Raw genomic sequence first — 17,188 nt, forward strand, 5'->3', positions numbered from 1 at the left:
TATACCTTATATAGGATCACAAGTAACGCTTTGAGCCACATCTGTCGGATGTGTGGCCTCAGGGCCCAGAGCGAGCATCGAGGCGGTTGCTGGAAATAGTGTCTCAGCTGAGGACATGTGCAGTACTTCAGTACCTGAACCACGAGGGGGAGCAGCTGCTTTCCCAAACCGATATTGTAGTCCATGACCTGAGAGAAATGTCAATTGGAATCCATTAGGCTTGCATGCTTTGCAGTGATAAGATACTATCAAACATAGCAGTAAAGCTGCAATACCGCAAACTGACAAAAAATTAGACATCAAGATGAAAATATCAGTCACTTGTGCAATGCCAGCGATGAAGGCGTTGAAGCAGGTAGAGGTGCGCATCTTCTGAGGCGCAATCATGAAGCATCCCTCCTGTTGGTCGTAACCCAGCAGCACGTACAGATGACGTTTCACAGTGTTAAAAGCTTTGGCGCTGCCGATGTCAGCCTCAGCGCTGCTCTTGTCTTTGGCCATAAATTTCATGAGCACCATAATCAGCTGGTGAACAGTCTGGTGATCGATACCTGCGTCCTCCGGGAGCAGGTCTCTGATAATGGTATCATCCTCAGGAGATGGAGTCTGGCCTACAAGAGGGGCTGAAGCGTCAGGGTTAAAGTGCGGGAGGAAACGTGCTGCAGACGGGAGAAAATGGGGAGAGAAGGAGCAGTAACACACAGGGGTGGGGTCAACTCATCCAGTCCAGTTCACTTGTCAAGGAACACGGATGTAACACCATGCAACAAAAACAAACATCAGTGCAACAAATTCATGGAATATGTCAACGAGCAAAAAACAAAAAAGAAAAAAAAAACTCAGCGAACTGTTACCAAGAGAATTGTTGAGATAATATTAGCCTGAGTCAGCATGAAAAAGCAATGGCTGACACCACTGAGCAAAAGGTTGCCTTTTTAAGTGTAATTTCACTTTGTCACATTTTCCCTCTGGTAATAATCATACAGCGGTATCTGACCAATGGGACGTGAGTATACAGAATAATACTGAATGTTTTTAGATTTGGGTCGTTCTTTACCTGGCAGGACTTTCTCTATCATATCTCCCAGAGTTGGGGCAGAGTGCTCTTGCCTCGTAAGCCTTAGAGCTAAAAACCACATATGAAGAGTACACTTTAGGAGAATGTACAGAACGTACCAGTGGACTAATTATCCTCATAATCATCCACTCACAAGTGTGCGCGCTCACAACCACACACATATTGACAAAAAATAATATATACATATATATGTATATATGGACTCAAAGTGGTATGAAGTGATTTTGCACATTTGCTGTGTCACAAATATCCAAAAGGAAAAGGAATGACATGAACAAGAGGTTTTTCATTCGAACAATCTGGTATCAAAGGGACATTTGGGAACAAGAGGGGCAACTACGTGAGGAGAGAACCATGTAGAACCAGCCTTTACTCAAAAAATATGCTAAAAATAAACTACACAATCAGATCCGGCCCGGTTATCCTGACGTGGGTTCTATTTTAATTTGCTTTAAATCACGATTAGTATCAATTTTACAAATACTACCTCAGACTGAATGAACATGCTCCAGGGTCAGATTCCAGCTGATGGGCTAGTTGCCCTACTTACGAAGTCGGTTGCTGAGCGATTCAGGGAGTGAAAATGCTCTTTTTGATTCTGTCGGCCCTCCTTTCACGCTGTCACGAAGGGAGCGCACACTTTTCTGGCGATTCCTGGCAAATCGTGCACGTCTAATTTTCCACATTGCTGCATCGCTGAGGTTGGCGACGTTAGTTCTCACAGCTGTGATGGCTGTCAAAGGAATGGTTATGTATTGAATGCACAGCATGAATTGAAGGTAATGTTTCTCTTACCCTTGTAGTAATTTAAGGAATGCACAATGTGAAAAAAGAAAATACACTGAAGGTGAAGCGGGCATATTTACTAGTCGGAAAGGGGAACTCCTTGTTGCAGTCCAGGTGCAGCTGGGCCTCCAGAGACAGCGTTTCAAAACGATTGACGAAAAACTCCCAGCTGAGAGCAGGGACATCTTTTTTCAGGAAGTGCAATAGCAAAAGTTTGCTTAAGATGACTGGCCGGTCCCTCACAACAGTGTCAAACTGGAAATCCAGGCAGAGGCACAAGCCCTAGAGAGCACACACACACACACACACACACACACACACACACACACACACACTCACAACATAATCACAGCAGAAAATACATTCATTCAGTGTTGCATTTGTTGTATAGACATTACTCTTTCAATGTACTCTTTGACATACAAATCATATTTGTATAAAGGGTTTCGTCCCACAGTACGTATCCATTTATTTTGTTCAATTGTGTCGTTTCCAGTCATTTGTTTTTGGATTTTTTACAAGTGATTTGTTAAGGCAATATTTGACCAATAAAAGTTTGCTCTGAAACTCTATTCATAAACAATCAACTGTGGAATTTTTTACAAATCTGTTTATGACCTGAAGAAAAATGTCAATTCCATTCCAATTTCTTTATATATAGCCACAATTTAACTTTAATGGAACAGCAAGTATTAGAAAAGACTGTCAAGCTGCAACCTGCGCACTATGTTCCTTTTATCTTTTACCAATCTAACCATATTCTGCCATATTCTTTCCTTCCTTCCCAGAGTTGGTTTTATTCCGAGCAGTGTGTGTGTGGGGCGGTCACCTGTAGGGCTGGCCTCTTGATGGTGTCTAGCAGGAGTCTGGCCCGGGTGGCCACGGCTGGATTAACATCCTCCACAGACGCCAGGAAGCAGCAGAAGGCATGTGCAAGAGAGTATTTGAGCAAGTGGTTTTTGGTCACAGCACCAATGTCCAGGAAGCGGCAAAGTACCGCCACTTTCTCCACTGGGAGGTTTTATGAGAATATAAAATGAGAGGAGAATCAGGAATCACAACCAGGAAATCCAACAAAAGAAACAATTTCTCTGCTCTAAATACCCATGTTTCACTACCTATGAGTTTCTATAAATGCATTAATAACAATGACTATACCATCTTAATACTACAATGGATTCTGCTAGAAAAAGAACAACCGCAAATCTTTGACCAGAATATAAAATATTGCATGTAGCAGCTGTTTTTTGTTTTTCACAAAAGGTATATAGAACCAACATCACTTTCAAAGATCTTGAACGAGATATGCTCAATACTGCTCGTGTGACGCGGCCTGTTAAAAAATTGATCCAAAATCCACAAATGACTAAAATATATTAAGTCAATTCAAATTACTGACGACGCATCAGTGACTTTCAAACAATAGGCAACAACCAGTAATGACCACTGGATGTCAGTGTGGGAGTTAAGAGACATAAAAAACCGAGTTTATTAAGGGAACAAACAAATCCAGAGGCTTCTAGAATGAAGAGAGATGGTGGTTATTAATGACTATATGAGCAAAGACAATCATATGTTTATGGCTGATTGTGGGCAGATGTGTGGAATTGAACCCTTCTGCATCATCAAGTGAGGTAATATATTTTTGAAACGGTAGTGTTGGTCTTTCTAATCAGGTCCCAGGCATTTGCTTAATTTGTGAAAAATCCCACTCGAGGGGTGTAGAATGACCCAACATCTTGGGACACCACATTCTATTTGCTCTTGCTGCTCTTCAATTATCTGCTTCAATACACCAAATTACATTAATCCGAGCCTTTTCGCAGCATCCAAGGCAGCACAGTGCTTTGCTGCATTTTGCTGCACAAAAGTCAAGGTATTTCACTTCGTAAGAACATGTTCAAATGACGATGTTTAAGTTGAAGGTCAAGTGAATTGCTATCAGGTTTCACTCCGCCTATATATCAGCTCAAAGGATCTGTCCTTTGTCACTGTCAAGGTCATATTGCTCATCTGTGCCAATCACGGGGTTGGAAAAGCCTTATTGGCCCTACAGCTCTTCTTTGCTGGCCACACTGTAACCATGGCAACGCGTGGGGGGAAATGTAGGCAAGTGTTAGGACAAATTATATAATTAGATTTGGTGTTTTCATGTAATTCTAATGCATTGTGGCCATCCAATGTTATGCAAAGAAAATTCTAAAGCTTTCACAGGTGTATTTATTTGTCAGTATTTATGAAGTGTATCAACCATTGGGCAGCACATACAAATTAGTGCAGCAAAATCCAAATATAGACTTAAAAACCATGAGATCGCAAAACTTACGTCTTTTGATTAGCCATATATAACAATAAATTAACGAAACAGCGCTTATTTTGACATTTTTAAAACTATAATTCATGCTGTTTTTTCAGTTATAATATAGTTGAAGTTGGTATTTTGAAATCAGTTGAAATTTTCATCTTGCAATTGCTATGTATGTCAAAAGGTCATATCCTTATTTCTGTTTGCAGGAATACATTTCAAAACAGAAAAGATTATTAGTATAGTTCATGACAGATTCAGTCACGTAAAATCTGGCTTTTTTCTTAAAGGTTGTTGATTTCTGGTAATTTCTGGGTGAAGCTGAAGTATTCATTGTCAAAAAGAGACATTTTTACTTAAATCAGCATTAAAATTGGCATATTTATGCAAATTTTAGTATTCATGTAATGACAAAAGGGCTGACTGGATTGGCTTTAAAATACATTATATGTTAAAAAATTCACTTTCAAGTTTTGTTGAAATGGTAATTGTGACTGCTATACTTGTGTCTAACAATGTAGGTACAAATAGTCAAAAAGCTTTCTCCATATACAACAAGCGGAATAGATAATATTTCTCAAATATGAGAGTATGCTAGCATATTTAAAATGACAAAATATGATAGAATTTGATTTTTCCACTTACATTTCGCTCAAATGGCCAATATACTATATCAGCTCTCGTCAAATTTGTAAAACAGCCAGAATATTCATGGACTGGCAGCTCTTGACCGTCTACCTTTCAGTTCACTCACACTCTTTATTTGCACTTTTAATTAGCATATGTTGAATTGCAAAAGGTTACATTTCCTCTGCATCTTTCACTCCCTGCCCATTGTGCTATTGTGTATGTAATAATATTATGTTCTTACTAAGTTACTTATGACTGTTCTATGTTAATAACACATCGTTATACTTTCTAACAAAGTAAGATTGCATTGTACAGTGAAACATGTTTTCTTGACGGGCATGTGACAATAAATACTTTGAGCAACAGTCATCGGACATCTATCACATCATAACCTTCTCTCTCACCTGCTTCAAATCGTATTTTCCAGTCTTTGCTGTTGAAGTTTGTGTTAATGAGGTTCCAGAATATGTCGGCCCCCTGTGACAGAGAGAGGGTGTGGAGGAGCTGAGGAACTGCCAGAGAGGCCAGCTGGCAAAACTCTGATTTCAGCATGGACCACAGGCTGAAACAGAAATATCAGTTGTAATTTAGTTACAAATGGGCATAAAGGAGCTCCAAAGGCGAACATCTGCAATCGGATATTTCTATTGACATCATCCTTATAAACGTGTCTTGTGGAGGGAAGGCCATTAACAGAAACCTGGGAATGAGCATCTTCTCCTGGATGTAGGCCAGAAACTGGGGGTGATCCTTGCGTGCAAGGTACAAACACTCTCCGTGAAGACACAGGATCCTCAGACAGTTCAGCATGTTGAACAGGATGTCAGGCTCTTCGAACTTGGACATCTCCTTGATGAAGAGGAGATGTTGTCAAGCCAGAAAACGGGACCCCGGATGGTTATTCATTTTCAAATTCATATACTCAGCACAAATACCTGCAGAATGGTGTATATAAGTTTCAAAGACACTGGGAGCTGTTGGTACGAGAACTTCTTGTCTGAGTTATTCTTCATGGCTGGAATGAAGTTGACCGAAGTGTTAGCGAATGTTCATCTTTGAGGTCATTTTGAATTATATCACAGGAGGCACATTTGAAATAGTCTATCTAATGTATTGTACTGGTTTTGAACATTTCTGCTAAGAATTTGATGAACACACAACTCAGCTCATGCGCCTGGAATAAATGTTTGCATCAAGACAAAGAACTAAAAACAATCTGTATGATCACCAAAACACCAAACCTATCATATGAAGCTACAACCAGTGTGGAATAATCCCATGTCATTAAAAGAATAGCTGTAAGCTTATCATCCGTCCCCATTCGGTACTTGCTTGGCACACACATCAGCCAATCCGAGATCTCTCTCTCATATTATTCCACCACGAGTGATGATCATGTGGAGACGTGTTTGAGGCTGGCTACCGGCAACTATTGTCCGCACTATTCAACCCTGGCTGATTCCATTCAGTGCAAGACATCATAAGTGTAAGGTAATGGCCAAACATATATAGAATTGTATTGTGTCATTCATGTAAATGTTACATGGTGAGATGCAAGGTAAACAATGTGTTTACCTAAATATCTGTATTTATATATACACATATATATATATACACATATATACACATATATATACATACATACATACATACATATATATGTGTGTGTGTATGTATGTATGTATGTGTGTGGTGTGTGTGGTGTGTGTGTGTGTGTGTGTGTGTGTGTGTGTGTGTATATATATATAATTAAACACATTTTACATTTTTATTTTTGGTAGAACACTTTGCCCAAGTCAAAGTGTTCTACCAAAAAGAGTCAGAGCTCCTTTGCCCTCTGACAAAAACTCTGAACCTCCAACGTATGGATTTGATTTTCAAAGATTTGCACATTCCCCAAACACCCGATGGTTCGAGGTCTGAGGAATCCAAAGAAGACACCACACTTAACTCACTGCTGCTCCTCTTATTATCCCTGTACAGTTTTTGCAGTGCGCAGGGCGGAACACCCTTTTGAAAAAGGCAGCTGGTATGAGGGCGCACCAAGGGATGCATTTGGTCCGCCATATTGTTAGGGTAGCAGGCAAATGTCAGATGCAACATCAACATGAATGGCAGGAAACAAGGGATTAGCCGCTAAACATTGTCCGAAGCATCAAGCAGCCTCAACCGGCTTCCTGCAGTGTCTCCTACTGTGTCTCCCCAAGGGAAGCCTTATACACACACACGTAAAAACACACACATACACCAGGCCCTCCAATGTAAAGAAAATGTGATTCCACAGACCACGCCATCAGTTTCCAACGCTCCTTGCTGCAGTGCCCACTGTTGTCGCTTTCAGTAGTGGACAGAGGATAGCAACGGCCTCCTGCCCCAATGATCAATAAACTGAGATGTGTTCTGACATCTTCCTATCTGAACCAGGATTAACCTTTCAGCAATTAACAACTACAATACCACCGCTCTTGGATTGGATCACTCAGGCCATGGTTCAGTCCCCATACTCATTGATGAGGTTAGTCGTATTTTTGTCTATTTCAATTTTACCCCTTTCAGTAAATAGCTTCAGGTCTCAGAAGGTGAGGTCTGATCAATGAAAATTAATCATTAAGGTCAAACGGATCAAAATATCACAGCTGACCCTACGGACTGTCCCCTCAGTCTACTATTTAGTCAAGGACCATTTGACCCTAAAGCTCCAAGGCAAGAGGCCCCAAGCTCGATGAGGAGTCCACGATGAATATATCATATAGCAATTATTTTAGCTAAATGTTTGAATGCACTTATCCACATTTTATCGAGACAATATCGAGGGAGTTGCATGACACTCACGTGGATTATCAGGAGAGTGGTTACTGTCGATGTGCGTTGCACTTGAGTTTTCTACTTCCTCACTTCCATCCTCGGCCCCGAGAGAAAAATCTGGCTGAGGCAGTAAAAGTGTTTCCTCCAAACTATCAGTGGGTTCCTGCAGTAAAAGTTCAAGCTTGTCTTGGTTACCCACAAAGGAGAATCTCCATTCATAAACACAACACTGGAGTCATTTTCAGACTAAATAGAGCAAGATATTTTCATTATCTACAGTTACATTACATTACATTACAGTCATTTGGCAGACGCTTTTATTCAAAGTGACTTACAAAAAGTGCAATTCAGTCACCAAAGATCTGAAGTACCAGTAATTGGAAGTCAGTTGTGACCACTCAACCAAATAGCCATCTCACAACAATATACACACATTCATTTCATCCCTTTTTTTTTATGTTTTTTTTTTTTTTTGGCGGAGGAGTTGGGGGCTCAGCGCGATTAGTAGGGTAGTGCTTGGTGAACAGGTATGTTATCAGCTCACGGCGAAAGATGGGAAGCGACCACGCTGCTCTGACCTTTTTCGGGAGTTCGTCCCACCACCGAGGTGCCAAGACCGAGAGGAGCCGAGACCGGCTCGATCGGCAGCCAAGGGCTCTGAGTGATGGGGTGGACAGTCGCCCAGAGGTGGCAGATCGGAGGGGACGGGTAGGAGCATGTGGCTTGACCATATGCTGGAGAAAAGACAGGGCTGTCCAATTCACTGCCCGGTAGACGAGCACCAGGGACTTGAACTTGATGCGAGCGGCTACCGCGATCCAGTGGAGGGACATAGGAAGGGGAGTTGTGTGGGAGAATTTGGAACGTTTGAATACCAGGTGGGCTGCCGCTTTCGGAATAAGCTCCAGAGGCCTGATGGTCACCGCTGGGGCACCGGAAAGGAGGGAATTGCTGTAGTCGGTGGTGGTTTAGGTTTGTTTTTTTTTTAATAATCCCTCTGCACTTCACCCATTATGGATGAACTATGTACCATGGCAATGGTACATGGTTCCATGGTACTAGCAGAGCAGTTACGGGTCATCTTGACTACAACAGTACAAAAGGCTAGATGGAGCACAGGAATTGAACCAGGAATGTTGGGTTCCAAGGACGACCACTCTAACCCCTTGATGCGCACTGCCCCCAAGACTGTCACCGTCACTTTGAACATTTCACTGTCTAATTCACGTGGGTCATTTGAAGTCTGTGGATGAAATTGCATGCCGTGTGTCTTACCACCAGGCGTATCTCCTCCCGGGGGGTCAGCCTCTCCAAGAGCTCACAGCCCAGCTGGTAACACAGAATGCTGGATTGGCACAGGCTGCACTCTAGGGCCTTCTCATCCTTCTGACAGGTGTGTGAGCCCCCCCATGGGGCCTGAAAGACATTGTTGATGATGCCCACGATATCTTTCCCGAGGCTGCTTTCGAGACCCAGCATCACACCGTCATCCTGTAGCTCCATCTGCAAAAAGAGAGGAGGCAACTGTTGAAACTAGGGAACACAAAGTGGAGCGCTATTCTATACGAAATGCAGATCCCAGTGTCCAGTGGCCCAGTGTTAATGAGCAGGATGGCCGTCCTTTATTTAAAGTTGCATACATCATTTAACAACAACTACAACACTGGGCTTACACAATACTTCCATAGATTATGATTATTGAATTTCATAATTCATATAAGGAATAAAGTAAGCGTCAACATTACCAGGACTGTCCTTTGGAAAAAAGGTTGCACTTTTGGAAAGAGTTAAAAGGAAGGCGTTCTAACCTGCTTCAGGATGAGATCGAACATGAGAATAAAGCAGCCAAGGTTCATATCGTCATCGTCGCAGTCCAGGTCCAGGGCACAGTGGCCGGTGGCATGACCCAGGTTTTTAAAAGGGCTGCAGCGCAGAGGGCTGCGAAAGGGGCTCCTGAACGGACTTGGAAAGGGGCTGAGTGTGTTGTGCTGCCCACGGCGTCCTGGATCTGACACCACACTTACCTGGTTGTATAGGACACAACATTTTTCAAAATCCAATTCAGAAAGTCTTACCTTATTTCTTATATTATTTCCTATATTGAACTCCTGAAGAGAGGGCATATGCTCACCTGCTCACCTTCCAATCTCAAACACATTCCACTACAAAACTTATTTTGAAGAAAGTCAGTGAAATTTTACCTGCTTTAAAAGCTAAGAATATGAATGTCTCTCTTGCTGTCGGACTTTCACAGAAATATCATTTTCTTTATGGATAGCAAATTCAATCAAACTCACCCTGCGAGGCCCTGTGTTGCCAATGAGGTCAGAGGCCCGCGCCTTCCTCTGATTGGCCAGTTCCTTCAAAGAGTTCACACCATCAGAAAACATCCCAATCAGCAGCTGAAGCGGCACGACAATATCCAGCTCTGACAGCACCTACAATTGAACAAGACAAAAAAATATTCGACATGTCCGGCTACTAAACTCACATTTGTAGATTCATTATCTATACCGCTTATCCGGCATTCAAGAGATGGACCCTATCTCAGCTGTCATTGGTCAAGACGCAGGGTTATGCTTGGACCAGTCTTTCACAGGTACCCATGGGGTAGAGGGGGCAGAGAAGCAGAGGAAATCCACGAGGGTGGAACATGCAAACTCTATAGAGAAAGACTCTCTGTCAGAATCAAAACAGGAACCCTAGCTGTGAGGTGGATGTACTAACCCCTGTGCCTCCCTAAAGTCTCTTTACATAACATGACTTTAACCAGACACATTATTATGCTAAAAGCAGCAAGACAGAGGAACTTTTGGGAGTGAAGTAGAACGGATAGAGATGAACACGATGACAAAAATATATTCTTCTCACTTTAAAAACATAATTTCCAACATTACATAGGTGTGCACTTGGATCCCTTTCAGTTTAAAAAATACAAAACTAAACAAAAAAAAAGTTAATCATCAAAATATTGGTCAACACTGCAGTATATTTGAGTACAGACAATGTTAGTATTAAATGCAGCTGTTCTGTATCCATGTACAGCGGGGCAAAAAAGTATTTAATCAGCCACCAATTGTGCAAGTTCTCCCACTTAAAAAGATATGAGAGGCCTGCCATTTACACCATAGGTACACTTCAACTACGAGACAGAATGAGAAAAAAAAAATCCAGAAAAATAACATGGTCTGATTTTTAAAGAATTTATTTGCAAATTATGGTGGAAAATAAGCATTTGGTCAATCACAAAAGTTCATCAATACTTCGTTATATACCCTTTGTTGGCAATGACAGAGGCCAAACGTTCTCTGTAAGTCTTCACAAGGATTCACACACTGTTGCTAGTATTTTGGCCCATTCCTCCATGCAGATCTCCTCCTTGAGATCTGGAGACTGGCTTGAAACGCTTCTTCCGAAGCCACTCCGCCGTTGCCCGGGCGGTGTGTTTGGGTTCAGTGTCACGCTGAAAGACCAAGCCACGTTTCATCTTCAGTGCCCTTGCTCTTGGAAGGAGGTTTTCACTCAAAATCTCCCAATACAAGGCCCCATTCATTTTTTCCTTTACACAGATCAGTCGTCCTGGTCACTTTGCAGGAAAACAGCCCCAAAGCATGATGTTTCCTAGCTCTATTTCGGTTTCATCTGACTATAGGACATTCTCCCAGTCTTCCTCTGAATCATCCAAATGCTTTCTAGCAAACTTCAGACGGGCCTGGAAATGTACCGTCTTAAGCAGGGGGACACGTCTGGCACTGCAGGATTTGAGTCCCTGGCAGTGTAGTGTTTTACTGATGGTAGCTTTTGTTACTTTGGTCCCAGCTCTCTGCAGGTCCCCCTGTGTGGTTCTGGGATTCTTGCTCACCGTTCTTGTGATCATTTTGACCCCATGGCTCTCCGTGGAGCCCCAGATTGAGAGAGATTATCAGTGGTCTTGTATGTCTTCCATCTTCTAATATTTGCTCCCACAGTTTCTTCACACCAAGCTGCTTACCTGTTGCAGATCCAGTCTTCCCAGCCCTGTGCAGATCTATAATTTTGTTTCCGATGTCCTTTGACAGCTCTTTGGTCTTGGCCATAGTGAAGTTTGAAGTGACTGTTTGAGGTTATGGACAGGTGTCTTTTATACTGACAACCAGTTCTATTATTACAGGTAACGTGTGGCGGACGGAGAAACCTCTTAAAGAAGGAGTCACAGGTCTGTGAGAGCCAGAAATCTTGCTTGTTTGTACGTGACCAAATAATTATTTTCCAGAAGAATTCACCAATTAATTCATTAAAAATCCTACAATGTGATGACCTGGATTCTTTCTCCCCATTCTGTCTCTTACAGTTGAAGTGTACCTATCATGAAAATGACAGGCCTCTCTCATCTTTTTAAGTGGGAGAACTTGCACATTTGATGGCTCCTTTGTCCCACTGTATAAGGTGGTTGATATAATTTGGAAGTGGGCAGCACTTCACTGTCTAAATGGCTAAATTAATGCAATCTCTTGATCCCAGTTACGTCAGAAAACTTGAAATTGATCCATGTACACAGGGCAGCAAGCTGTGAGTACATATGGGATGAAAAGGCAAAATCCCTCCTATCTGTCTTTGTCTCATTCAGTGACCCAGATCCATATTCAACAGGGCTCCTGCCCAGACTTTCACACTGCATGACAACCTGTTCAATTCACACGCACAGAGCCACAGCATGACAACAAGTTCATTGGACAGTGCCTTATGTGACTGCGTGTGTGTTCTTGTGCTTACATGCAACCACAGCAGAGCCTGCTCCTGCACAGACGCCGGGTAGCCAGAGAATCTGCAGCTGATGAAGCCAAACATTTCCTCCATGGAAAACGGAAGCGGGCAAAGTTCAATATCAAACATCTTGCTGTAAGAAGGAAGAAAAGACTTATCATGTCTGGATTTTACAATAAATTTTAACAACATTTGAAATTGTCGTTCAAATCCTACGCTAGACAATTAATAGCCCTGTTTGCAGTTTTCATTTGACGAATAGCAATGTTATCGTCTTTCTTGTGGGACTTTTATGGAAAATCAAAACTCCAAAGTCAATTAAAATCAACGCTCATAAACGCGCAATTCTTTAAGACTTGCTCACGTCCTCAAAACACACACCAAAAAATCGGATATCAGTATTTGAGACTCTTTTGACAGTGATACCAATTTTTAGCAGTGCCTGTTTTTGTTTTTTCTTGGAAACTAAATGTATCAAATGTTCCACTTTTGCCTCAGGTCTCCGATAAAACCTAGGAAAACGTCGGCATTCTAAGCGAGACACATTTCTAAGGATGCTTCATGCACTGACTGATATTTTAACAAAGCTAAGAAGAAAAGGCAGAAGAAGACTCTGTGGCATCACTTGAATGGACGTACCTGAGCACTTCCCGAAATTCTTTGAGCTGGTGATCGGGAACCTCAGTTCGGATGGCCTCCAGCCACTCGGGCATAAAGCACTCCCACAATGGCTGACTGATGACATTGTAAGGAATCAGACACAGGATCCGGTTCAGGCCTTCCTTCAGCTGTGTCACCATGCTGCAGGACTTGTCCCAGTAACCTCCAACCTGAGGAAATACCAACAAGGGTCAAATTCAATTAGTTAGGATGGTTTCTTTCATTTCTTTAACAACCCTGATTTAATGCTATTCTTCCCCCATCTTGAGCTTTTTTTAGTCCTATGCGTTACTATGTGTTAAAAATTAGGTACTGCAGTTGGATGTGCATAAGTTGTTTCTTTTATGTTTTCTAACTAGAGGAGACAATAGAGTGTCATTTTCAAACAGCCAGGTTATTATCTGTGAATACTGAGGCATTTATTTTATAATAAATTTAGATCATATTTTGTCACTTCAGGGCCTTTGCTTTTGACTGTGTGAGCCTTGACCTTACCCTGGCGAACTCCACGGGTTTGGGCAACAGACACATGACCATGACGTCAAAACGCACTTCGCACACTGTCTTTAGCCACTTGGTGACAAACTGAGGCTTCAGCTTCTCCACAAGGCTTCCGACCTCGTCATCCATCATGTAGGCCGTGGAGTGAAACCACTGGAATACCATACTGACCAGCCGAGCCAGACTCTCTGTGGGTGTGTTTTCATTGGGGGTACAAAGGCTCACCTGTGCAAGTTAGTGAAGATTAGAGAAGCAAAGTAATACCACCCAGGTAGACATTAATTCCACAGTGCAGTGATCATTGGACATGTACTGTATACACCATTATCTCTTCCCTGCCTGTTATTGACAGACATGACAACAGCCCATGATTACACACCAGAAACCAGATGCCAAATTGGCTGAGTAGGCGCTGGTCATGCTGGTCATCCTCCTTGTTATCAAACTCAATGTTGTCCAGAGAGTGGTGGGAGGCAGACAAGCCCATCTGACGACGCCTATTTAACTCAAACTCACGCTGCTCTGCATGAATTTCTGCCTCCTTCAGAAGGCTGGAGGGATTTGGCGAGGAAAAGAGGGGGGGAAATGGATACAGAGGCAAAGGTGAGACTTAAGAGAAGAATAGGAACAAAAAAATAAATAACCTGAAGTAAATTCAATCACCAACCAACAATTTCCTCACATTGCGTAAACACCGAAATTTAGATTTCATGGACAAAATAATACTAAAACTTTCACCGTTCAAACTCCGTAAATGTGTCTAAATTGTCTAAAATGTGTCTAAAAAGGCACCTTATGACAGCTTCCACAGTGCAAACTAGCTCCTCTGCTCCACACTCCCTCGTGTTGATGGGAGGGGGCGAGGTCTGGTATAGATGGGTCTCTGCCGCAGCCCCCACCTCGTTGCTATGGTGGTTAACATGGCAACGCTTGCAGTAGCGGACAGGACGGTTGCCATGGCGCCCACAGCAGCCAGCCGAGAAGCAGGTGACCACAGCCCTCCTGACATGAGAGCTACAGTTCTGTGAAAACAAGACACAGGAAAGAAAGAAATGGCAGAGGAGGAGACGGAGGAGGATTAGAGATCACTTCATTTCTATTCTAGGTTTTAGGCAACGAAAAGAAAATTGCCATCAATCACAGTCAACTGGGCGTTCATGACAAATTTCTTATATGAGCCCAGTTTAAGGCCCTCGGAGCATCTAACTGCTCTAGAGCATCTCTTCCCACTGTGCATATTTTCCAGAATTTTGATATGCAGGGAGGGAAAACTCATTGTGGGTCCCCACAGTGTTTCCAATTTCTAAAAATAAAATGCGTGGCAACCAAAGAACCACCCTAATCTGATCAGCCACTAAGCTTCTGCCATTAGAGGGATGCAGCGCTCCCTATCAAATTAACATATGATGGTGGGATGTCTTACTCACCCACCCATCTTTCATCTCTACCACAATACTCAGAACATTACTCGTGTTCTCAGGGCAGTTTCTCAGTTACGGATCAATGTGTACATCCATAGGCAAATATTGCACATAAAGACCTCACAGATGAAGATAGATATGTGAATTAAGAATGTAAACACTGCTGTAAATCCAGGTGGGGGTTTAGAGGGCTTTCGGAGATGAGTGGAACAAAGGCTGCTCAGGAAAGGAAGCTGTGGATTATGAGCTGGACAAACCAGTATGGAGGCCAGCCTCCCCTGACAATGACAAGTGGTTACTTTGTCTGATGGGGATAACTGAGATCATCTCTCATTCAATATTCCAGGTGTCTCCATGGAAACCACCGGGGAGCACTCTTGCCTTTGGCGGTGCATTCAGTGAACAGGGACAACGTCCCTTTTGCAGCCGTTGAAATGGTTTGTCATTTCTATCAACACATGGACTTTTTGCCGGACAAAAACTTAAGGTCATATATGGATGATATTGCTAAGGATCACGTGGCACGCTTTTTATAATCTGCATCTCTGATACTTTTGTGGCAGATACTTTTGTGGCACAAATTTGTTTGAAAAATCTGTTTGAAAAAAAGCTCTGAAAGCCATTGATCCAAAAGGCTGAATGTTTTCAGGCATGAATTAATGAATAAATCCATCCCCCAACTGAGACAAATTCAGTCAAGTGTTTAGATCCCTTTAACTTACGCTGCGCACTAACTGACTTTCATCAATCTCAGATAAATACAGTACCCTTGCCTAAAAGTCTTCAATAAACTCTAAAACCAAATAAATCTCAGCAGACATCAATATCTTATGTACAACCTAATTTGGGCATCTGATCTGTTGAGGATTTCAGGAACTACCTTATAGATAAAACCCAGCGTACATGTTCAGAGAGCCTCTAGTGCAGATAAATGTAAGTCTCTGGTGGAGTCCTAAGCTTTAACTCGGGTTTTATTTTCTATACATTTAAAGGGTATTGTCAGGGCCTGGGTCAGGCAAAGTTACTCTCTATGTAGACGAAACATCAGTCTTTGTTCCAAATGTGGGCCATTATTTACAAAACGCAGTATTTTCCCTCAATAGGTTCCGAGGCAAGCTTATTTTCTTTAAAAACCTGTTATCCACCTTATGTCTGATGTCACACAGGCTTCTACTGCTGTCGCCGCTGTTAGTTGATTTGCGTTAAGCATAAATACTAGTCAGCCTATAATCATGTTAATTCAGGTCATGCAATGAACAGTCATGGCAAATAGTGCACATAATTTCATGCTGCTGTGCACGTGCTGTCACACATAAACATCCACCTTCGGAGCTCACTGTCTATATGGATCTAAGCTGTATTTGTTCAGCTGAGTTTGTATGTATGTGTGTGTGTGTGTATGCGTATGTGTATGTGTGTGCATGTGTGTGCGCGCGCACGCTGTTACAACATGTTGGTTTTGTGTGGTCCAAGACAGTGGCTGTAGGCTGTTGTGTATGCACCCCCTGTCAGTTGTCTCTGCTTATTTGCTCACACAGCCACTTTAAACATCCATAAGAGTGAGGCGCATTTAGCTTGAGCCTTAAGTAAATAACCCTTAATTTTTTAACCTTTGCAAATTCATACAGGGCCAAGGGTTAACTGTATAGATATAGATATAGATATAGATATAGATATAGATATAGATATAGATATAGATCATTTCTATGTGTCTCCGCTATTTATTTATTATCTAGTTTCCTGTCCATTATTATGCAAAAGATATGAGAAATGTTTGTTTGTTGTTTTTTGAATGTTTTTTTAAACCTGAAGCGAGCAAACTGTTCTTTTATATGGGCAGTCTCCTTTCACTTGCATTCAGCTGTTCGCTGGCTGACTCATAGCTTGGCAGAATTACTTTTCCCATTTCCAACTGAATAACCATCAGAACACGGAAATTAATCGTGTCATCTTTGCTTTCCTTCTGAAACCCAAGCAAATGAAAAATGCTCTTTTTACAGCAGCTACTTTGACATGCTCTTGCAGGATAGTCAACTAGTTCATTGAGTTATGGTTACATCTCTGAGGAGTGTCCCTGTTATTCCACTGAGCTTGTTTGTGGCAGCAAGACTGCATGTCAGTGGAACAGAAAGGAAGAACTATGTTGGTGTTTTTGCAAAGACACTCCATAATGGTAGCTTTAACTGAACCAACTTTTCAGTTTTCCACATGCTCTATTCAGAAATGCTAGTTAATGTATAACCATTAATTAGCTTGGTC

The 17,188-nt window shown here is 42.1% G+C and overlaps 1 protein-coding gene across 3 annotated transcripts in view; it reads right to left on the reverse strand.

The window, feature by feature from the left end:
• unc79 (unc-79 homolog, NALCN channel complex subunit) overlaps positions 1-17,188 on the reverse strand; it is a 42,593-nt gene that overhangs the window by 14,324 nt on the left and 11,081 nt on the right. For 2 of the 3 annotated variants that reach the window (XM_086150249.1, XM_086150230.1), the window contains exons 12-29: positions 14,301-14,530; positions 13,888-14,059; positions 13,503-13,733; positions 12,987-13,177; positions 12,357-12,480; positions 9,902-10,042; positions 9,413-9,628; positions 8,880-9,107; positions 7,632-7,767; positions 5,735-5,814; positions 5,500-5,648; positions 5,204-5,361; positions 2,694-2,875; positions 1,945-2,146; positions 1,629-1,811; positions 1,058-1,126; positions 322-659; positions 6-188 (exon numbers count right to left, since the gene is read on the reverse strand). In XM_086150249.1, coding sequence (XP_086006375.1) covers positions 6-188; positions 322-659; positions 1,058-1,126; positions 1,629-1,811; positions 1,945-2,146; positions 2,694-2,875; positions 5,204-5,361; positions 5,500-5,648; positions 5,735-5,814; positions 7,632-7,767; positions 8,880-9,107; positions 9,413-9,628; positions 9,902-10,042; positions 12,357-12,480; positions 12,987-13,177; positions 13,503-13,733; positions 13,888-14,059; positions 14,301-14,530 — 3,213 coding nt within the window. The remainder of the gene's footprint in view (positions 1-5; positions 189-321; positions 660-1,057; positions 1,127-1,628; positions 1,812-1,944; positions 2,147-2,693; positions 2,876-5,203; positions 5,362-5,499; positions 5,649-5,734; positions 5,815-7,631; positions 7,768-8,879; positions 9,108-9,412; positions 9,629-9,901; positions 10,043-12,356; positions 12,481-12,986; positions 13,178-13,502; positions 13,734-13,887; positions 14,060-14,300; positions 14,531-17,188) is intronic. The other variant, XM_086150238.1, reaches the window with a different exon arrangement.

Source organism: Fistularia commersonii, chromosome 1, assembly GCF_037954325.1.
Source record: "Fistularia commersonii isolate RoL2024-O1a breed Wild chromosome 1, RoL_Fcom_v1.0, whole genome shotgun sequence".
In the NCBI taxonomy this organism is placed as follows: Eukaryota; Metazoa; Chordata; class Actinopteri; order Syngnathiformes; family Fistulariidae; genus Fistularia; species Fistularia commersonii.